Here is a 23,242-nt window from a genome sequence, read left to right as displayed (position 1 = left end):
CTCTGTGGATATGACATGGACATCACACGCCACAGCACTGGTGAGTAATGCAAGGCAGCACCTTTACCACCTCAGGCAATTGAGGAAATTTGGAGTGTCGCTGAGGATCCTCCAGTGCTTCTACTCAGCGGCTGTGGAAAGCATCTTATCCGGAAATATCATGATTTGGTTTGGGAATTGCTCTGCCCAGGACAAGAAGGCTCTGCAGAGAGTAGTACTTTTGGCCAAACGCACTATGGGAACTTCACTTGCCCCTCTGCAGGAACTATACATCAGAAGGTGCAACTCCAGAGCCAACAAGATCATGGGAGACCCCTTCCACCCCAGCAACGTACTGTTCCAGCTGCTACGGTCAGGCAAACGCCTCCATTGCCATGCGGTGAGAACGGAGAGGATGAGAAGGAGGCCATTAGGACTGTAAACTTCTATCTATCCAGGGACTAACTTTACTCTACCATTTTTCTTTTGTGTGGTGTCTTTTTTAAATTGCTGGTTTTTTCCTTTTTCCTTCCCTCCCTCCAATATGTAATATGTAATATGTGATTCTGTTCCATTCTGTTTGTAGTTGTTTTTTTGCACAATTCATGAGCATTGCCATTTTTCATTTCACTGCACATCTCGTATGTGTATGTGATGAATAAACTTGACTTGACTAGTAGAAAGTTACACATTGCAGAAGAATCAGAAGCAACTTAATAGAAGCCAATGGTTTTCAGCTAACTTCATGAAACCACCATGTGAAGGGGTCATAGAAACCCACTTTCTATGCCTTCAACTTCCTGGACTCTAAACCCTACAATTCCCACCCTTAAGGGCCTGTCCCACGAGCATGCGACTGCATGCGGTGAGCGCGACCTAACGTGGTCGCTTGAGCTGTACGGCCTCGTGGGGCCGGTCCCACTTCAATCGCCGGAGCCATATGGACTTATGCGGGGCTGGTCCCGACATCGCGCGGGGCTCCGTAAAACTGACACGGTCCAAAAATTCCGCGCGGCAACGGCCTGTTGGCCCGCAGCCGCATTGAGGCCGTACGCAGCGCCTCGACGGGCGTACGCAGCGTCTCGACCCCGTACGCAGCGTCTTGACACTGTACGCAGCGGCTTGATGGTGTACGCATAGTGCATGGCGTTGCACGATGACGTCACCGCCCGGCGTGCCGTTGCGTAATGACGTAACCGCCCGACGTCCAAATTCAGTCGGCCCGCCTCCTGCCCAGCTGATTGGTGAGTATGATGTTGGGACCAGCCCCGCACAACTCCAGATAGATCCGCGGATGGAAGTGTGACTGGCCCCGCGAGGCCGTACGCCTTAAGCCACCACGTTTGCTCGCGCTAGACGCATGCAACCACATGCTGGTGGTACAGGCCCTTTAATCTTTTAGCCATTCCTCCTCCTTTGAAACTCTTTCTGTGACTAACCTCATGAATCAGAGTCTAACGTCATTTTGGCCTGGTGTCTTTTTATTTCCAGATAATGATCTGAAGTATATGACCCGACCTTGTGCCGTTTTATGGCATTAAAAACACTGAACAAATATAAACTGTAATTTTAATATCAATGGTTTTCCAGGTTTGGTATCCTGTAATTTAGGTTAAAGATCAGGTAAAATCCAGTGAAGGAGTACGTTAATTTTTCCCATCAAAAGTATAAGTAAATTAGAATCCAAAAACGTTGGATTTAATTACACAACGTTGGCAAACATTTTGGTGGAAACAAAATTAAAATTCATTTTTTATTATGCTGTAGGATTTTAAAATAGGGTAAGCAGCATTGCAAGTACACCTGGAAATCGTGATCGATGATTTTAGTCTTTGAGTCCAACCCTGGTCGTAAAATACATCTTCTGTAGATGGATTACAACACAAGTATAATCATATCTAAACATAAAATGAGAAGGCTCTCGCTCAAAAATTCGCTCATGCAGTTTATACTGCTTATAGCCAGATATAACCGAGATATACTGTAAATCTATTTAGCATGATTGACCACAATGTTCCTAGGATTACAAAATTCTATTGTGTGATCAATAATCACTTTTAAATGTTTATCACTCCACTTTTAAGAAGACACACATATTTCAAAATTTCCTTTAAACTGCACATAACTGTTTACTTTTCATGTTAAACGCTGCCATTCAATCTTGAGGAGTTACAGGATTAAACAAAATTCTATTAACCATCCATGAATATCCTCTCAAACATCTATGAAATAGTCATCCAATTTATTCATACATTTTTGACTATTTGCCTTTGCAGCTTCTACAGGAAGGCTGTTTTACATATTTACTAGACACAGCAGATAATAAAATCTATAACTGTCTGCATCTCCATCCCAATGATGCATCTTCAATCTTAATGCTTAATGCTCTGGCTTAATACTCTGATGCCTTGAATTAGATTTTTGTTTGGCTTAATTTTCTTGCACTACCCCTGTGTCTAGATGCCCTTTCTCCAGTATGAAAGGTAGAACTACACAAAATAAATTGGAGGTGTTTGAGCCAATGTTTGTTGAATATACTCATTTTCAACTTCTCAGATTTCTGTTTTATTTATCTGACGAGATATTACAAGGTCTGGTTATTTTTTATTGCAGCTATTTGCACCGTTGTTGAATGAGTAAACTATCCATCGTTACCCTCTCATGTGATGTAGCCTTGACTTTGAACCATTATGTCCATACTGTATAATTTCTCTGCGTCGGTTTCAGTGTCCTGACTGTGTCCTCACGATAAATTCTATATTCTTCATTCTTCCAATTTCCCAACCTAGCCAGATCTCACATTTGTGTTGCTTATTATTTTTAAAATCCATGTCCAAATTTAGGCTCAGTTGAAAGCTTAGGTAGACTTGTATCTGGCACCAGCACCAAATACACAACTGTAGTACTGGCAGTGAATCCCGTTTGCAAAACCCCTTCATCTTGACACAACTCTCATTGCCTTGTAGTATGGAAGCTAAGCTGTTATATGAAGCGATTGGGCAAAATGACAAAGTTTGTGTTTTGTGTTCTTTAGAGATACAGAGCAGAAACGTACAAACTCCGTACAGACAGGACCCATAATCGGGTTCGATCCCGGGTCTCTGGCGCTGCTAGAGCTGCACGGCAGCAACTCTACCGCTGCGCCACCACGCTCTTCTCCAACCAATTTACAGTGCATTCAGAAAGTATTCAGACCCCTTCACTTTTTCCACATTTTGATACGTTACAGTCTTATTCTAAAATTGATTAAATTCTTTTTTTTCCCCCCATCATCAATCACACAATGCCCCATAATAAATAAGTGAAAACAGGTGTTTAGAAATTTTTGCAAAGTAATTAAAATGAAATAACTAAAATATCACATTTACATAAGTATTCAGACCCTTTGCCCAGTACTCACCTTTGGCAACAATTACATCCCTAGGTCTTCTTGAGTATGACACTTCAAGCTTGGCACACCTGTACTTGGGTAATTTCTCCCTTTCTTCTCTGCAGATCCTCTAAAGCTCTGTCAGGTTGGATGGGGAGCATCGATGCACAGCTATTTTCAGGTCCATCAGGAGAGGTTCGAACAAGTTCAAGACATTCACAGACTTGTCACGAAGCAACTCCTGCGTTGTCTTGGCTGTGTGATTAGGGTCGTTGTCCTGTTGGAAGGTGAACCTCCGCCCCAGTCAGGTCCAGAATGCTCTGGAGCAGGTTTTCATCAAAGATCTCTCTGTTCATTGCTCCGTTCATCTTTCCCTCGATCCTGACTAGTCTCCCAGTTCCTGCCACTGAAAAACATCCCTACAACATGATGCTGCCACCACCATGCTTCACCACGATGAGCAGTGATGCCTGGTTTCCTCCAGACATAACGCATGGCATTCAGGCCAAAGAGTTCAATCTTGGTTTCAGCAGACCAGAGAGTCTTGTTTCTCATGGTCCAGGAGTCCTTTAGGTGCCTTTTGGCAAACTCCAAGCGGGCTGTCATGTGCCTTTTACTGAGGAGTGGCTTCCGTCTGGCCACTCTACCATAAAGGCCTGATTGGTGGAGTGTTGCAGCTATAGTTTTCCTTCTGGAAGGTTCTCCCATCTCCACAGAGGAACGCTGGAGCTCTGTCATAGTGACCATCAGGTTCTTGGTCACCTCCCTGACCAAGGCCCTTCTCCCCGATTGCTCAGTTTGGCCAGCTCTATGAAGAGCCCTGGTGATTCCAAAGTTCTTCTATTTAAGAATGGCGGAGGCCACTGTGCTCTTCGGGACCTGCAATGCTGCAGAAATTGTTTTATACCCTTCCCCAGATATGTGTCTCAACACAATCCTGTCTCGGAGGTCTACGGACAATTCCTTCGTCTTCATGGCTTGGTTTTTGCTCTGACATGCACTGTCAACTGTGGGACCTTATATAGACAGGTGTGTGCCTTTCCAAATCATGTCCAATCAATTTAATTTACCACTGGTGGACTCCAATCAAATTGTAGAAACATCTCAAGGATAATCAATGGAAACAGGATGCACCTTAGCTCAATTTTGAGTGCCATAGCAAAGGGTCTGAATACTTATGTAAATGTGATATCTCAGTTGTTTCTTTTTAATTACTTTGCAAACATTTCTAAACACCTGTTTTCACTTCTTCATTCTGGGCCTTTGTGTTTAGATTGATGATAAAAAAAAAAAAATTTAATCTATTTTAAATTAAGGCTGTAACGTAACAAAATGTGGAAAAAGTGAAAGGGTCTGAATACTTTCTGAATGCACTGTACACCAACCTCAGGCACAAGCCTTCAGCATCATTCTTAGGTACTTTATGAATTAGTCGCTTGTTGGGCTTGACACCAAAGGCCATTTATGTCCAGATCACCAGCTCATAATTTTCCTTTCCAAATTTTATAGCAGTGCATACAAGTTGTGAGGCAGAATATGGCCATGTAAATACATCCCAGCAAGAAGCCTTGACACATTCAACATCATTCTGTTACTCAGAATGGAGTCACATTGCATTTTATTTTAAGCTATCCAGATAATATGATCTCCAGATAAACCAATACTACAAACATGGAGTCCGAAGAAGGGTCTCGACCCAAAACATCACCTATTCCTTCTCTCTGCCTGCCCCGCTGAGTTACTCCAGCATTTTGTGTGTATCCCCACAAACATGGAAGTTTGCTTTGAATTTACCAAAAGGAGTTTGGAAAATATGTTTCAGTGTTGGAAAATATATTTCAGTTTCAGATAATCTGTCGCAATAACAAACAAACTGAATGTATTATTCTGGAGTTCTGTTGGTTGTATTTTTTATTGCAGAAAACAAAAAACAGGAATCTGTCATTTTCTATAGGGAACTTAGCTTTCGCAAACGGGCACAGTCAGCTGATGAGGAAGGCTGTTCGGAGCTAGCAGACTCGCTGCAGCACCTGACACTATCGGAATTTCTTAAAGAGTACGTTTCAGTCCTCTACTAAATATGTGTCTATGTGAATTAACATCCACCTGTTTTGATTAGATTACTTTGCACTGTTTACCCTCTTGTTGTGCCGTAACATCCCACTGAGGCAGCTTACGGGAATCTTGTTTGTAGCATCAGATTTTCTTTTGACCAGCTTATGGATAGGTCCAGCATTTTTATAACCAAAGGTAGAATTTTTTTTCCCTGATTGTAGTCAGCGCAAAGAATTCCAACCCTAATTATTGTATGAATTGATACAGTTTTGCAGGGGTGTTCAGTTGCTACATTGAAACATAAAAATTAGGTGCAGGAGTAGGCCATTCGGCCCTTCGAGCCTGCACCGCCATTCAATAAGATCATGGCTGATCATCCAACTCAGTATCCCGTACCTGCCTTCTCCCCATACCCCCTGATCCCTTTATCCACTAGGGCCACATCTAACTCCCTCTTAAATATAGCTAATGAACTGGCCTCAACTACCTTCTGTGGCAGAGAATTCCAGAGATTCACCACTCTCTGTGTGAAACGTTAACAAGAGAAAAATCTCCAGCTTGTTATTGTCTGGAGAAGCCCTGGGTGGGATTAAAAATGTTTGACAGGCAATTGTTTAAGATCTGGCATTGAAACTTTATTGTAGCCTACTCAACCTCTCTCTCTAGCTCACACCCTCTAGTCCTGGCAACATCCTCGTAGATCTTTTCTGGACCCTTTCAAGGTTGACAATATCTTTCCTATAACATGGTGCCCGGAACTGAACTCAATATTCTAAATTCGGCCTCACCAACGTCTTATACAACTGCAACATGATCTTCCAACTTCTATACTCAATACTCTGACTGATGAAAGTCAATGTGCCAAAAGCCCTTTTGACCACTTTATCTACCTGTGACTCGACCTTCAAGGAACCTGTACTCCTAGATCCCTCTGCTCTACAACACTCCCCAGAGGCCTACCATTCACTGTGTAGGTCCTGCCCTTGTCAGACGTACCAAAATGCAACACCTCTATGTTATATCATTTTCCTGTCACACTTGGGGCAAAATCCAACATAGTTCTATGTTATATCATTTTCCTGTCACACTTGGGGCAATTTATAGAGGCCAATCTACCGACAAACCTACACATTTATGAAATGTGAGAGGAAACTGGAGCAATCTCACAAGGCCGTGGAGAGAACGTGCAAACTCCACACAGACAGCACCCTAGATCAGGATCGAATCTGGGTCTTTGGCGCTGTGAGGCGGAAGCTTTACCAACTGCGCCATTACGCCACCTTTTGCATAAAAAGGTTCTTCCAAATGTTCTCCTTTAACAAATATAGCAATTGTTAATATGTAACCATGCAAGGACCACGGTGTTAAAATTGTGCTGTTATCCTCAAATAAATGGACAACCAGAGTGATAGGAACATTTCAAGAGGAAGGTGCATCTTCTAATATGTTTCTTGGCAACACCCTGTCAGGCTCATTACTTCACTCATATACATTCATGTTTCCCAGACTTTGCCATTCAATGTCCCAAGGACTGCATGTACTTCCAGCAACACCAAGCACACTTATTTGTCTGAGTTCCTGATTTTGACTTAACTTCTGAGGGGTAGTATCTTTTATGCTGTGATTCCCTTGGGCATTGAAGGGAGAATGGGGAGATTGGCTGACTTGTGCATTCTTCTTCTTGCGTTTGAGGCTGCAGAAGTTATGTAACGCCCTCCAGACGCTGCAGCCAGCTAGGCCTTCCGCATTCAGCTGCAGCAGGGTGATGCCATCCGGTTCGACATCCCTAGGTGCCCGCCCTAAAATGGGTTGGCGCCAAGCTGCGGCTACTGAGGTTGCATTAGGGCTGCAAGCTTTGGTGACTGAGCTTGCATTATTCCTGCTGCTGTCTCTGTTTGGTGTCGTACGCCTGACTGACGTCAGTTGACAGGGCTCACAATGGGGAGGTCGACAACGTGAGCCCCAACCTTATGCATCCATAGACACTGACAGCAGGATCCAGAGCTTTTATGAGGGACTATCTACTGCTAATTTGGAGAGATCGTCCATGTGTGTTTGGGCATTCAGTTATTGACATGCTGCATTCTTATTAGTGATTCATCCCAATTAGTAATGAGGCAGTGTGAAAATGCTGACTTGTCTAGTAATTCCTCAAATGTAAGTTTGGCCCAACTTGCCATTTAAAAATACCAATAGTGATAGTCTGAGTTGATAGTGTTGATCTCCTGATGGAATGGATTCACTGGCAGTATTTGGTTTTGCTCCCGGAGTATGTTTAAAACCCTTCTGCCTTTCTTTTCTCACTAGGTTCCCAACCAGTGATTAGTACGGGTTCAGGGGTCAGGGGTTATGGGGAGAAGGCAGGAGAATGCGGAGAGATAGATCAGCCATGATTGAATGGCGGAGTATACTTGATGGGTCAAATGACCGAATTCTGCTCATCTCAGTTCTAAATGGCTTATCCCTTATTCTTAAACTGTGGCCCCTGGTTCTGGACTCCCCCAAATCAGGAACATGTTTCCTGCCCCTAGCATGTCCAAACCCTTAAAAATGTTTCAATAAGATCTCCTCTCATCCTCCAGAATGTACACGCCCAGCTGCTCCATTCTTTCAGCATCCCGGGAATTAACCTTGTTATCCTATGCTGCACATCCATAATGGAATCCAAGCAATATATACAAGTTACTGTGCAGTATATGGTTTATATAACACTGACCTGGAAAGCTTGATGTATGTAATCTTTATCTTATGTGTGAATCCTGCCAGCATATGATATTACCCACCCTTTCAAATTCTGCCTGAAACCCATTATTTCCTGTGATTGCTTTTCCACGAGCTTGGAGTGCATAACTAATTCCAGTGTTCTATATTGTGAAGTCATATTTTCCTCACCACCTGTTCTGTGCCATTGTCTTTTAACATTGACAGACTGGTGAAGAATATGTGTGCAAGTCTCCTTAGATGTCATGTCACCGGTGATTCCCAAAAACTAATTCTGTGTCCCTATGACCTTTCTTGCATTAACCAAATTATTTTGAATGGGAATCTCTCTTTAGTTGTGTGATTGTGATTACACAAGGCCTCATGAGTTTCACCTGTCTACAAGCAGACATAGTGCTGAGGCATCTGGTGAAGCAAGAACAATCTTCAACCAACAACATGCTTTATCTTACCTAGAATGTATGAAACATAAAAACTCAGAAGATAGGAGGAGTGAGCCAATTGGCTCTTTAAACCTGCTGCTCCACTGTGCTGTCCAGTCATGGCTGACAACCCATCTCCACATCAGATTCCTTCTCACTCACTTCCCTAAAGGGCCTGTCCCACGAGCATGCGACTCCATGCGGCAAGGGAGACCTAACGTGGTCGCTTGAGCCGTACGGCCTCGCGGGGCCGGTCCCATTTCGATCGCCGGAGCCGTATGGAGTTGTGCGGAGCTGGTCCCGACATCACGTGGGGCTCCGAAAAACTGAATGTGTTCAAAAATTCCGCGCGGCAACGGCCTGCTGGCCCGCAGCCGCCTCGACGGGCATATGCAACGTCCCGATGCCGGACGCAGCGTCTTGACGCCGTACGTCACGCGCGAACTTCCCGCGGACTTCGCCCAAACTTCACGTCACTCACTCGACCTCCGCGCGGCCCCCGCTTCCGGTTTGGTCACGCTCGCCGCATGCAGGTCGCATGCTCGTGGGACAGGCCCTTTACTCCCTGTTGTTTTCTTGTGTCTATAAATCTGCCTTCCTTGTTCGTAAATATATTCAGTAATTTGTTTTCCACAGATTTCTATGATAGAGAATTTCAGAAGTTTGCCATCTTCTGAATGAAGCAATTTCTCCTCATCTCAATCCTAAATCTCTTTAACCTGAGTCTGTGACCCCCTCATTCTGGACACCTCAAGCATGGGAATTTTCCATCCACCCCTTCAAAGTACCTCGGTACGTGTGACAATAAACTAATCTCAAACTCAAACTCTCCAATAGTCAGTCGGGCTCTATTAAAAAATTGTAAACTTCATTCACATTTGTTAATCCTTACATTATTGGTATGTACATGCACCATCGCACATCGATAACAATTAACAATTGTATCTAATCCCTTCCCTCCGTTCCTCACTAGCCACGAGGAGATGTCCCTCATCCTGATTCCCAGCAGAAAATAGAGCCCGAAGTCCTGTTTTAGAACTTCAGATCACGCTGTCTATCCACTACTATCCTGCCCCCCCATTACAACTGCTTTCCTTTGACCTACCCACACGTGAACGGCATCTTGTACCATGATACCGAGTGAAGTTTGTTCATTCTCCACACAATCTCCGCACACTGTATATGCATAGGGCTTGCAAGAACCTCGCATCAATTGGCAAGTTCTGGGTTCCAGCAAAACTAACATTAGGATGCTTGTACTTGCCTTCCCCGCTGTCACACCGCCCTGACCCTGAATGTGTGTCAACTCCACAGCATTTTATTTATTTATTTATTTTTTTTTTTTTATTAGAAGTACAATAATGTAGTACATAAGTATCTAATACATAATAAGATAATACAGTTCATGTACAACTTCTATTTTCAAATTTAGCAGAATAGAACAGAAAATGAGAGTTGTCAAGATAGAGGAGAAAAGACTACCATAAGCCGTAGTGTTAGTCCGTGAGATAAACTCCACAGCATTTAATAGATACGGATAATAGACAATGCTGGAGTAACTCAGCAGGTCAGGCAACATCTCTGGACAAAAGAAATAGGTGACGTTTTGGGTAGAGACCCTTATTCAGGCTGAAGTAGTGTCTCGACCCAAAACGTCACCTAATTCCGTTTCTCCAGAGATAGTGCCTTACCTGCTGAGTTACTCCAGCATTTTGTGTAAACCAGCATCCGCAGTTCCTTCCTACACATTCTGACACAGATACCCGTCTCTCGTGTTGACGTCTTGCTGCATTATTAAGTCAGGTAGCAGCTTCTCAATATGACGCTGGAGTTCCCTGAGCTACAGCCATTTACTGCAGATGGAAAGACACAGGAGCAAAATGTCCACAAACTCCCTCATGTCACAGGATCAATATATCTCCAATTCTTAAGTTCATTCATTGAATATGTTTGTGATCTGTAATTAAGTGGTTTAGTGTTGGTTTAATTAATTGTATAATTTTGCTGTGCAATTCATTATATTTAATATAATGATTTAAGATAATAGTGAATCTGAACTCAGCCAGCAGTCCTGATTTATTGCTTGCCTGCTCATCAGGCCTGTGCCTTTCCACTCTCCGCTCACTGAGAACCTTCATGAATTAATGTTCTCAGAATCCAATTTATCTTATTTGCAAATGTTGATAGCATCAGAAGTGACAAATTGTGTGAATTTACTGGTGGATTTACAGTATGATAGAGTTTATGCAGCACTTTAAAACAACTTTTCCATGTTGGCCCATTTGGCTGTGTTCGCCCATGTCCCTCCAAATCTTTCCTATCCATGAAAAAGATTGGGGAGAAGTCTAGTCACAAATCATGGCAATGGCTTTACCTTGTAACTTACCAGCACTTACAACAATATTCCTGTGAAATTATTTTATGGATTACTTGAACTATTTCACCTCTTCTCTGCTGACAGCTCTTCTTATAAACTTTGGAAGTGCCCTTTATGGGCGACTATTTGCATAAGCAAAGAATTTCACTGAGACTGTAAAATATTAATTCATTCATAATAGACAATACCCCCCCCTCCTCCCCCCCCCCCCCTCCTCCCCACCAGATCTCACCTCAGCCTCCGTCCACTGACCTGTCCCCCTCTGGCATCAACATCAACCCTCACCCTTGTCGTGTCCTCACCATCCCCCCCCCCCCCCCCCCCCCCCCCCCCCCATGACCTCCACCTTTCCGTTACGGAACAGTATGTTCTCAATAAAAACTTAGTCTGAATAAGGGTCTCGACCAGAAACGTCACCCATTCCTTCTATCCAGAGATGCTGCTTGTCCCGCTGAGTTACTCCAACATTGTGTCTTCAGTATAAACCAGCATCTGCAGTTCCTTCCTACACATAGACTATACACCTGCTTGCAACTGAGCTTCAAACTTCAGGATTCCTTTTTTATTTTCCTTTTCCTTTTATCAATTTATTTATTGCATATGGATGTTACTGACAGAGTGATGGAGTGATACTGTGTGGAAACAGGCCCTTCGTCCCAACTTTCCCACACCGACCAACATGACCCAGCTACACTAGTCCCACCTGCCTGTGTTTGGTCCATATTCCTCCAAACCTGTCCTATCCATTTCACCAGACATGACAAGACTGGTTATCAAGTCTTTGAGGAAATGCTGTTGATCCTGATTGAAAACTGCGGTCCAAGGTTGAATGTTGTGTGACCTGGAGGGGAACCTGCAAGTGGTGGATTTCCCATGTGCCTGTCCTCTTGATATCCTCAGTAAGTAGAGGCCCTGAATTTGGATATTGCCTCACCAAGTAAATCCTGTGGATTTTGTAAACAATGCACTCTTAAGTTCCTACCGTTGGCTCTTCATGGTTTTTTTCCTAGTTGGTCCATCATCAGGCAATCATGTGTGGGAAGGAACTGCAGATGCTGGTTTATATCGAAGATAGACACAAAATGTTGGAGTAATTCAACGGGTCAGGCAGCATCTCTGGAGATAAGGAATAGGTGACGTTTCGGGTCAGAACCCTTCTTCAGACATGAAATGGTGAGTCTGAAGAAGAGTTCTGACCAGAAACATCCCCTGTTCTTTTTCTCCAGCGATGCTGCCTGACCCGCTGAGTTACTCCAACATTTTGTGTCTATCTTCTTGGTAGGCAATCATTGTTCATCTCCTTTTTTCCTTCCCCATGATAATCCATGACTTTTCTCCTTCCTGGCCATAGCCTTACTACATTAAAAATAAGTATGTGAATGAATATTACACACAATTTCCATTATTTCCTTTTAAGGAGAAAATAGCTACGTAAAGTTATTTATTTGTGGAGCTGTATTTCCCAGCAGGAGAAATGGTGCGGTCCTGCCAAAACAGCATTTGTGTCAAGTGTAGAAGAAACCACACCACACTGTGGATTAATTGAGCTATGTGTGATCATATAAAAAAAGATTTTCCTTTGCACTTCACGCATCCTTAATTAATCCATTTTAAAGGTCACTTAATTTTTTGACTCCAGTAGAGCAGAAAACTCGGACTATATTTAGTAAGCATTCGAGAATACACTGGAATATTTGCAGTTTTTATGCCTTTCCTCTGTGGTCCACATGGTAGGCTTATTCAGAAGGTTAAGGCACATAACATCCAAGGTGAGTGGATGAATTGAATCCAAAATTGGTTTGGTGATAAGAAGCAGAGGGTAATGGTGGAATGATGTTTTCTGATTGGAAGTCTGATAAGTGGTTGTAATATGGATCGGTGCTGGGACCCTTTATGTTCCCAATATATATATATATATATATATATATACCAGACCAAGTGCAGACCCGTTGGGTCTGTTCCCCTAACGTGCGGTTGTGGGGGGGGGGGAGGCGGCATGCAGCATAACACACACTAACTATCCTCCCCGCACACACGCTAATTACCCCCCTTGATATTATATTAATATTATTAATTTGCTCCTTTCACCCCATAACCACCCTATCTACCGACGCATAGCCCCCAACTTGCAGTCACATCTAGAGAGGGGGGGGGGGGCGGGGGTAGAGAGTGAGGGCGGAGAGAGAAGGGGGAGGAGCAGGGAGGGGAGGGGAAAAAGAGAGGGGGGCAAGAGGGGGAGGGGGTGGGGAGGAAGAGAAGAGGGGGGGGGGGTGAGTGGGGAAAGGTGGGGGAGGAGAGAGAGAGGGTGAGAGTGAGGGGGAGAGAGAGGAGGTGCTGAGAGAGGGGGTGAGGCGGGGGGAGGGGAGAGGGTGGGGGGTGTGGAGGAGGGGGTTTAGGGGGGGAGGGTGGGGGAGGGGAGAGGAGGGAGAGAGAGAGGGGGGGAGAGGTGGGGGAGGAGAGAGGGAGGAGGGGGGGAGGAGGGGAGGGGGAGGGGGGGAGTGAGGGGTGCTGAGAGGGTGGTGAGGGAGGAGAGGGGAGAGGTGGGGAGCAGGGAGGGGGAGGGGGAGAGTGGAGGGAAGGGATATGGGTGTGAAGGGGAGGGGGTTTAGGGGGGGACGGGGGGGAGGGGATGGAGGGGGGGAGGAGGGGGGGGAGAAAAAGGAGGTGAGAAAGAGGGGGGAGGGGGACAGGGAGGGGGGAGGGGGGGGGACAGCGCGGGCTAGATAAAATGTGTGTGTGTGTGTGTGTGTGTGTGTGTGTGTCTCTCTCTCTCTCTCTCTCTCTCTCCAGGAGGGGGGGAGAGGAGAGGGGGGGGAGAGGAGAGGGGGGGGAGAGAGATAGAGAGAGGGATAGGGAGAGAGAGATGTGGGGAGAGAGAGGAGAGAGAGAGAGAGAGAGTGTGCCTTTTTACTTCAACCCAAACCCCCCCAAACAACCATTTGCAGGCAGTGCTTTTTTACTTCAAACTAACCATATTTTCATTTTCAAACCACAATAAGAGTACTCACAGTTGTGTAGACATTTGTTCAGTGTCATTCAGAGCTCAGAGTGATCTTGCAGAGACTGATTGAGGCACACCACTTACCTGGTTTTATAGTCCCTCCCCCTCCCTCCAGCAGCGGCAGCAGAGAGAATGGTGAACTTTTTTAAAACATTAATTTATCTCTGATTTTTCATCGATGGGAAAAATACTCTGGTCCAGGAAGGCAGACGTGGGCTCTGATCGAGGTGGCCAAAAATGACGGCCGTAGGTGGCAGCGTTCCCTCGGAAATCGCAGCACAGTAGGCCAAAAGCGGTCAAGATCAGACTTTTAGTAATATAGATATATATCTAATGTGTATATATAGATATGTATATATATAGATATGTATATATATAGATATGGGTATATATATAGAGATAGATAGATAGATAGATAGATAGATAGATAGATAGATAGATAGATAGATAGATAGGGAGATAGATAGAGAGATATATAGATATCTATATCAGATTTAGATGTGAATGTAGGAGGTGACATTACTAATTTTCATGTTATCTGTAAATTTACTAATGTTTTGGATAGCGAGGAAGGTTTTCTAAGGCCACAGCAGGATATAGATTATGAAGCACTGCTTAGACTGCAATTGAAAATTGTGTTCAGTTCTGGTCACCCACGACACAAAGGATGCGATTACAATGGATAGGGTACAAAGGAGATTCATCAGGATGTTGTCCGGATAGAGAACTTTAATTATGTGGAGAGACTTTTCCCTGGAGCAAAGGAAGCTGAGGGGTAAACTGTTGTCAGTGTATAAGATTATAAGAGACATAGATAATTAGATAGTTCAAATCTTTATCCCTTGGTAAGGGTATCAAAAACTAGAAGGCGTACGTTTATGGTGGGAGGAAGAAATTTAACGGAGATCTGAGGGGGAATTTCTTTTTTAGCAGATTGCTTGATATTTGGAAGTCAGAGGAGGTAGCAGGATTGGATAGAATTGCTATGTTTAGAAGGCATTTAGATAGGACTTAAATACGCAAGGAATTGCAGGCCTGGGATTAGAGTAGATGGGAATAAAGGACAGCATGGACATAGTGGGCCACAGGACCTGTTTATGTGCTGTATGACTCTCAGACTCTATCTCTACCTCACAATCAGCAACCAAAGGGTTTAACAATTTCTCTTCGGCAGACCCCCAGGTTTGTGGATGACTTGCTTCCACTCTGGCTTAGTGGTCTTCGGGCAATATGGGAAGCGCAGATTCTTCCACAAATGATGTATGCAGTGCCCATTGGGTGTGTAGCCTGTGAGGTGTGTGCGCTCCTTCACATACGACTGTGTGATCATAATGAATGGGTCTAAGGTTCTCAACACCATCCCACATGCACCCTCTCCAGATGGTGTGACCATGGGCCAGGTATTCTGTAGAGTTGGCAGGGATGCATTTTTCAAGGAGTCTTTGAGCTCATTCTTGAATCTTTGCCCCATCGGCCTGGATAATTGCTTTTAGTGACGGACCTCAGAATAGAGTCAGGAGATTGGTGTTGGGTATTTGTACAATGTGGCCTGCTTGCCAGAGCTGACTGAATGTAGCCGGGGTGTTAGTCGTGGGAATATTGGGCTGGGGTGGACACTGATGTTGTTTATCATCCTTTAGTGGAGATTTGGAGAATTTTGCAGAGGCCACATTAGTGAGGTTTTTCTTTAGGCCTCGAGGTGCCTACTGTGGTCTCAGAAGTATATAGACAAAGGACAAAGGACAGAAAGACTGCTGCCTGTCAGACCAAGAGTTTTAATTCAGATTTGAGATTACGATTAAGACATCCTTATCCTCAATTTACCAAAGGCTGTACTGGCTCATTGAAGGAGATGACAAACTTCATCACTGATATCTGCCATTGCTGAGTGGTGGTTGCTGAGATATGGAACGTGTCTTCTAGAAACTTTAGAGAAACAGCGTGGAAACAGGCCCCATAGGGTCCACCAAATCCGCACCAACCAGCAATCACTCCGTGCATTAACAATATCCTACACATACTAGGGACAATTTTACAACTTACAGAAGGCAATTAACCTACAAACCTGTACGTCTTTGGAATGTGGGAGGAAACCGGAGCACCCGCGTGGTCACAGGGCGCACGTGCACCCGCGTGGTCACAGGGCGCACGTGCACGTACAGGCAGCGCCCACGGTCAGGATCGGGAGGGGTCTCTGGTGCTGTAAGCAGCAACTCTACCGCTGTGTCACTGCGCAGCCCCTCATCTCGCTGCAAACATTTATTGCTAGAGGGGAGTTTCATGTAGCGGGAAGAGGTTGATAGAGGACCTTTGCTTGATGGATGTTGGATGTAACACTCATCTTACACGCTGCAGTAAACTTCATGTTCAAGGTGGGTGGGTTGAAGTTTTAAAGGAAACACAAGTGAAATAATTGAATATTGTTAAATACAGTGGGTCAGGCAGCATCTGCGGAGAACATCTTGGGTTGGGACCCTTCTTCAGTCAGATGGAGTAAGAGGGGGAGAAAGCTGGAAGAGAGAGAACATTTAAAGGAGATATGCAGAGCAAGTTTGTCTACACAGAGAATGGCAGGTGCCTAGCACGTGCTTCCAGGGGTGGTGGAGGCAACAGATGGTTTAATGGTTAAGTGGCCCTTAGATAGTGTGTAAGAGGCATTTAGATTGTCATATGGATATGCAGGGAATGGAGGGATATTGATCATGTGCAGGGTAACAAGATTAGTTTAACTGAGCATCATGTTCAGCACAGGCATTGCAGGCTGTATTGTACATTCTATAGGTTGAATGTTCCTGGATTGTGCTGTATGATATTCTATGAAGACGTGGAGCTCTGTGTTTGAGCATATGCAAATACAAATGTTATGAAAATTGCAGCAAGACTAATGAAGTTTGGGGTGACATTTGTTCTGGAATAGTGTTGCTGTAGACTGAACAGTTATCATTAATGTTGAAGATTAGCTTAACTCCCGTAGGAGGTGTATTGGATGTGAGGTGCAGGATTGTGACAGGAATGATTGAGAATAGCGTCGGGGCATTGAAGCATTCAATTCATTATCTAGTACATAGCTGCAAGCAGGGCTCCATGTAAATTAATTGTAGCACCAATTCACCTTGCCAATGGTTACATTAATTAGACGAAGAAGGGCAAAGCAGAACAAAGGAATCTTATTACAGATACTGTATCAGGAAGAGTCATTTATGGTTAGTTCATATCTAGTTTATTGATTCCCAATGAGTTTTTGCAGAGAGTGACATTTTGCAAATTCAATATGCTGGTTTCTCAGGTACTTTAAAGTTTAGAATTTAGTAATGCGTTGAAAAGACTGAGATATTCTTTTATCTGCTCTTCATCTGCCATACAAAAATGATTTATCATCGCCTTTAAATTCAGGTGCATTCTTCTGTAATACAATTTGTGCTCCAATATATCACCGGGAGCAAACCTATGCCCAACACAGACAGAAATGTAATATATAAATTGATTGAGGTCTTTTGGGGCATTTTCTCTCTTTGTACTAATCTTGTTATTGAAAGACTAATTTTGCAAGTTAACTGTGCTACAAATATACAGTTATGTGTCAGCTGTATTCTTTGAGCTGCACGGCTAAATTCGCACCCTAAAGTTGTGACTCACTTGCATTAGTTGCATGCCTTTCTCCATGTTGTCGTAACCCTTTATGCTATTCGTATATAAATGTGATTTTCGCCAGGAGGAATCCCTAGCCTTATTTACTCAAGCATCTTATAATTGTGTCCTACAAATTAATTGATGACAGAACTTTGCACTCTCTTCTATTCTCATCTGCTATATCCTCCATTCTCCAAACGGAGCGACAGAATATAATGCTATGAAGGCCAGTACCACTCCATCACTTCTGGCCCAAATTCCAGTCTGAACCTTAGTAGCAGCTGTTGGAAAACCTTTCAAGTATGGGGAGCATTTTGCCCAAACTCTGTTTACACCTAGTGAGCACCCCAGCATGCTTGCAGCAGTGGTAGCTGCATAAGATACCAAGGCCAACATAAAGTGAGTCCCCTATTGGCGATCGGAATGATTGTACAAACTAGGGATCAATTCTCGCACATCCAGGGCTTTGTAATTCAGCAATGAATGCATCAGCTTACTGAACCTTCAAAAGCTGCTGGTTTTGATTTGCTTTGTAAGAATTAAATCCTGGAGAAAATTTTGAAATTTTGGCTGCCAGAAGAACTTTGCCTAATAGTATTTTTTTTACAGAATTGACGAGGAAGAGTGGGACAAGTATATTATTCCTTCAAAAGCAGAGACTGAGAAATATAAAGTGAGCCGCACATTCAGTTTCCTCAAGAACAGAATGACGAGCACCAGAAACAAGGGCAAGGTAAATAATAATGTTCCATTTCATTTGATCATTCATTTGCAACCAATGTCACATCATGTAGCATGGTAATACATTAGACATCTTTGTACCGTGGAATATTACTGCATGGTTTTGGTCCATTTAGTTCAATTTAGAGTGACACAGCGAAGAAACTGGCCCTTCGGCCCAACTTGTCCACACCGGCCAACATGTCCTAGCTACACTTCCATTTATTGGAATATAACTTCATGTTCAGGCTACAGACCACTTTGGGTTTTTTTAATGTGTCCATTTAAATGCTTCAAATTAATTAGCTTACATTAATCAAACTCACTATTGCAACAGCAACTTAAGTCTCTGGAGCGTAAGTCGTTGACCCGTCAAACAGCAGTAAAATCTCTGAGAAGGTTGTTTAAGTGTGCTTGTTTTTTTTTAATTTCTAGTTAAATTTCCCTGCTATGTTATTACTTTAAACTTTTTCACAACACAAAATCACCAAGCTTTGTCCATGCCTTTAGCCTCATGTGTATCGTATTCCATTGATATTAATGCCTCTTGGACTATGTGTTATGTGCTGTCCCACAAGGGGTTTTTCAGGCGACTGCCGGCGACTGTCAAGTCGTAGGCCGGTTGCTGAAAACCCGGCAACTGGAACGGCGACTGTCAGAGTGGATCATACACACACACATCGCTTCCTTCACCAGCCCGTTATGCAGGCGGGAGACAGTGCAAGCGGGGGGGGCGCTGTCTGAGTGAAATTCACACGGTGCAAACCCGATGTGATACAGACACACCACGATGAACAGGAAGGTTGGCGCTGTAATTAAGACGGTGAAAGCACAGTGTACGGGAAGGGTCACTTCCTTTGAAAGAGGGGGGGAGAAGAGGGAGACGGGTTGGGGAGAAGGAGTGGAGACAACTTTTAAGAAGCCAGATATACACGGCTGTGAAGCTCGGCGGACATTAACATTACCGGTCGGTTATCCTTGGTTCTGAAAACTACTGTTTACGTTTTTTATTCCCAATGAGCCAATGAAATTCACCGGTCAGCACTGGCGACAACCTACGAGAACCTACGGCCTCCTGGTGACCCAAAACCACTGCACCTACAGCACGAGAATTCTCGCTACTTCCCATGGCGGCTTCATACTGGTCGCCACTAATTTTTTAACAAGTTGAAAGATTAGAGGCGACCAGAATAAAGTCGCAACTAGTTGCGAGAATGCGGGAACTACTCATGACCATGAAGGCGACTCCCCGGAAACCTCCCGCGAACATGTGGCGACCATGTGGCCACCGCATAGTCTCCTGTAGTCGCCTAAAAAGTCACCTAAATGGGACAGGCCCATAACACAGACCACCTCTCGAATCCTTTGTGGTGGCGGTGAGTTCAGCAGTTCATGAGTTATTGGACTGCCCCATCAAGGGGCAGCACGGTCATGCAGTGGTAGAGTTGCTGCCTAATGCCCCTGTCCCACTAGGAAACCTGAACGGAAACCTCTGGAGACTTTGCGCCCCACCCGAGGTTTCCGTGCGGTTCCCGGAGGTTGCAGGTGGTTGCCGGAGGTTGCAGGTAGTGGAAGCAGGTAGGGAGACAGACAAAAACCTCCGGGAACCGCACGGAAAACCTTGGGTGGGGCGCAAAGTCTCCAGAGGTTTCCGTTCAAGTTTCCTAAGTGGGACAGGGGCATTCCAGTGCCAGAGACCCGGGTTCAATCCTGACTATGGATGCTGTCTATATGGAGTTTGTTCTTTCTCCACGTTGCCTATGTGGGTTTTCTCCGGGAGCTCTGGTTTCCTCCCATACTCCAAAGACGTACAGGTTTGTAGGTTAATTGGCTTCAGTAAAATTGTAAATTGTCCCTAGTGTATGGAGGACAATGTTAGTATGTGGGGATCGCTGGTTGGCGTGAATTCGGTGGGCTGATGGGCCTATTTCTGCACTGTATCTCTAAATTAACCAAAACTAACTTTAAGTTGACTCTGCCATTCAATCACAGCTGATCTATCCCTCGCAATGCCATTCTTCTGCCTTCACCCCAAAACCCCTGACACCCTTACTAATCAAGTATCTGTCAATCTCCGCCTTAAAAATATCCATTGACTTGGCCTCTACAGGCGTCTGTGGCAATGAATTCCACAGATTCACTACCCTCCGACTAAAGAAATTACTCCTCATCTCCTTTCTAAAGGTACTTCCTTGAATTCCGATAGTATGGCCTTTGGTCCGAGACTCTCCCACTGATGGAAATCTTCTCCAGAAGATTTGTGGTTTTTGTTAAACCTTTCTGTAAGGCACGGAATAGCTGGCATTTTTGCACCAGCATGTTCGAGGTTCATGTGGCCACAAAATTTCCACATTTTTTAATCCCTTCATTATGCCCTTGTGTTGGGTCAGAAGAACAAGTTAAGTACTGGTCCCCTTCTCCTACCCAAATCAATGGGTATCACAAGGAAAACATTCCAATGGTTGAAGTCATACCCACTACACCAATATTTACTATTACCAAATTGAAACAACAGCAGCAGGAATGCAGGAACACTTCCGGATTTGGAAATATATCACTGGCCCTTCAATGCAGGGTATAAATACCATCATCATCATCTTCATTGTTGAAAACATCATTCGGCACGGTGCCATACAATGCTAGGTATGACAATGATCGCAAATTCTACTGAAGTGTGGATGGCCGTTTGCTCGATAGGAGTACATCCGCCTTTTGACAGGTCTTGTTTTGGTCCTGCTGGAGGTCCACAGCCCCCTCTTCACCTGGGAAACCAGGTGGGGGAGACAATTTAGTCGCCGACTATCCGACCATGGAGCAGGGGGGATCTCCCCCCCGATCTGACATAAATACAGGAACTCCCTACTCATCAACTCTGTGGGATTAGGTTCAGCAAGGCCATTCTTATTTAAGAAGGTGAGCCACAACCACTTTCTCAAGGGTAGTTAGAGGCAGGCAATAAATCTCTAATGCCGCAGTTCCCAGATACGGAATCATTAATAAACTTGCCACAGTGGACAGTGATTAGCATGGGTGCTGGCTGCTGATAGCAAGTTCATAACCAATAAGTTATTTATTTGACCAACTGCACTTTCGTGACTTAATTCATTCAAATTTCTTTGCTTCCCATGAAAAGTGACCAATGGTAAATTCATGGAGGCTAATTTATTTTCTTCAGGACTGGGTGACTTTTGTTCAAGGTATCAAAACACCCCAGGCAAAAGGAATTGCATTGAACTCATGTGCTTGTTTCTGGTTATCAATTACATTTCCACTGCAGAAGACGTTGTATAACTGAAAATGGAGACAATAATTTCAATACTATATTTGAAGCCTTGAAGATAGATGCAAAATGCTGGAGTAACTCAGCGGGACAGGCAGCATCTCTGGAGAGAAGGACTGGGTGACGTTTCGGGTCGAGACCCTTCTTCAGACTGAGAGTCAGGGGAGAGGGAGTCGGGGACAGAGACAGACTGAAGAAGGGTCTTGACCTAAAACGTCACCCATTCCTTCTCTCCAGAGATGCTGCCTGACCCGCTGAGTTGCTCCAGCCTATTGTCTCTATCTTTGGTATAAACCAGCATCTGCAGTTCCTTCCTAAACATTTGAAGCCTTGAAATGGGTCTGGGTTAAGTAAATTTCTGTGGATAGGACAAGTATGAGAAATGTCATATACCTTGCACCATCATGGATTTAACATCACTGGATTTAGACCATGCAAAGCAATGTTGGGGCCATGCTGAATGTTTGGAGAAGCGCGCTGAGTTGAGTGGATGAAAACCAAGCCTCGGAATTTGGTATTGTCACACACCAGTAATTAGAGAATTTATGGAGGTACATGGTGATATTAAGCATAACGTTGTTGAAATAGTAGCTGAATTTTGTAAGGCATGGGTCAGCTGAATGAATACAGCTTAGTTTTATTATCACGTGCAACGAGAAACAGTGAAAAGCTTTTGTTTGTGTGCTATCCAGCAAAAAAAACGTGCAGAGAAGATATACAAGGATATTGCCAGGACTTAAGGGCCTGGGCACAGGGAGAGGTTGAGCAGGCTAGAAATCTATTCAGCGGGTGAGGCAGCATCTCAGGAGAGAAGGAATGGGCGGCGTTTCGGGTCGAGATCTTTCTTCAGACGTTCGTCTCCTCTCCATCTGAAATGTCACCCATTCCTTCTCTCCAGAGATGCTGTCTCACCCGCTGAGTTACTCCAGCATTTTGTGTCGACCTTCCATTTAAACCAGCATCTGCAGTTCTTTCTTACACACTAGAACTTTATTCCTTGGGGCACAGGAGGCTGAGGGGTGATCTTATAGAGGTGTACAAAATCTTGAGCAGGACAGATAGGGTGAATGCACAGAGTCTTCAACCCAGCGTAGGGGAGGCGAAATCAAGAGGACATATGTTTAAAGTGAGAGGGACAAGATTTAATGGGAACCTGTGAAGCAATATTTTCACACAGTGGTGTGAGATAGAGGAAGTAGACGTGGCAGATGCTACAACAGCATTTAAAAGACACTTGGACTAGTACATAGATAGGAAAGGTTTCGAGGGATATAGGCCAAACGTGGGGAAAATGAGAATACCTTAGATGGGGCAGCTTGGTTGGTACAGACAAATTGGGCTGTAGAGCCTGTTTCCATGGTGTGTGACTCTATATACAAAGTTATTATTGAGTGTCATTATTACAAACTCTGAAAATTGTTTTTTTTTGTGTAGAAATGTTTCTAATGCATAATCTAGCTCTGCGCGATTTCATTCCTATTTCCAACATATATTTTTACAGGGGAAACACAAGGATACCAAGGATAAAGAGAAGTGGAACAATGCCCATCACTTTGTTGCAGGGGCTATTTCAGGGACAGTGCACTGCTTGGTCTGTGACAAGATTGTCAGTGGAAAAGATGTTCTGCAGTGCTCCAGTGAGTAGAAAACATTTGTGTTTATGAGGTCAACATAACAAACAGGCATG

General features: G+C 44.2%; 1 protein-coding gene across 3 annotated transcripts in view; it reads left to right on the top strand.

Moving 5' to 3' along the window:
* arhgef28a (Rho guanine nucleotide exchange factor (GEF) 28a) overlaps positions 1–23,242 on the top strand; it is a 259,871-nt gene that overhangs the window by 97,652 nt on the left and 138,977 nt on the right. For 2 of the 3 annotated variants that reach the window (XM_055632136.1, XM_055632137.1), the window contains exons 9-11: positions 5,304–5,405; positions 18,165–18,288; positions 23,057–23,192. In XM_055632136.1, coding sequence (XP_055488111.1) covers positions 5,304–5,405; positions 18,165–18,288; positions 23,057–23,192 — 362 coding nt within the window. The remainder of the gene's footprint in view (positions 1–5,303; positions 5,406–18,164; positions 18,289–23,056; positions 23,193–23,242) is intronic. The other variant, XM_055632138.1, reaches the window with a different exon arrangement.

This window comes from Leucoraja erinacea, chromosome 3 (assembly GCF_028641065.1).
Source record: "Leucoraja erinacea ecotype New England chromosome 3, Leri_hhj_1, whole genome shotgun sequence".
Taxonomy (NCBI): Eukaryota; Metazoa; Chordata; class Chondrichthyes; order Rajiformes; family Rajidae; genus Leucoraja; species Leucoraja erinaceus.
Note: the sequence above shows the minus strand (reverse complement) of the source record. Positions and strands in the feature narration are given on the sequence as shown.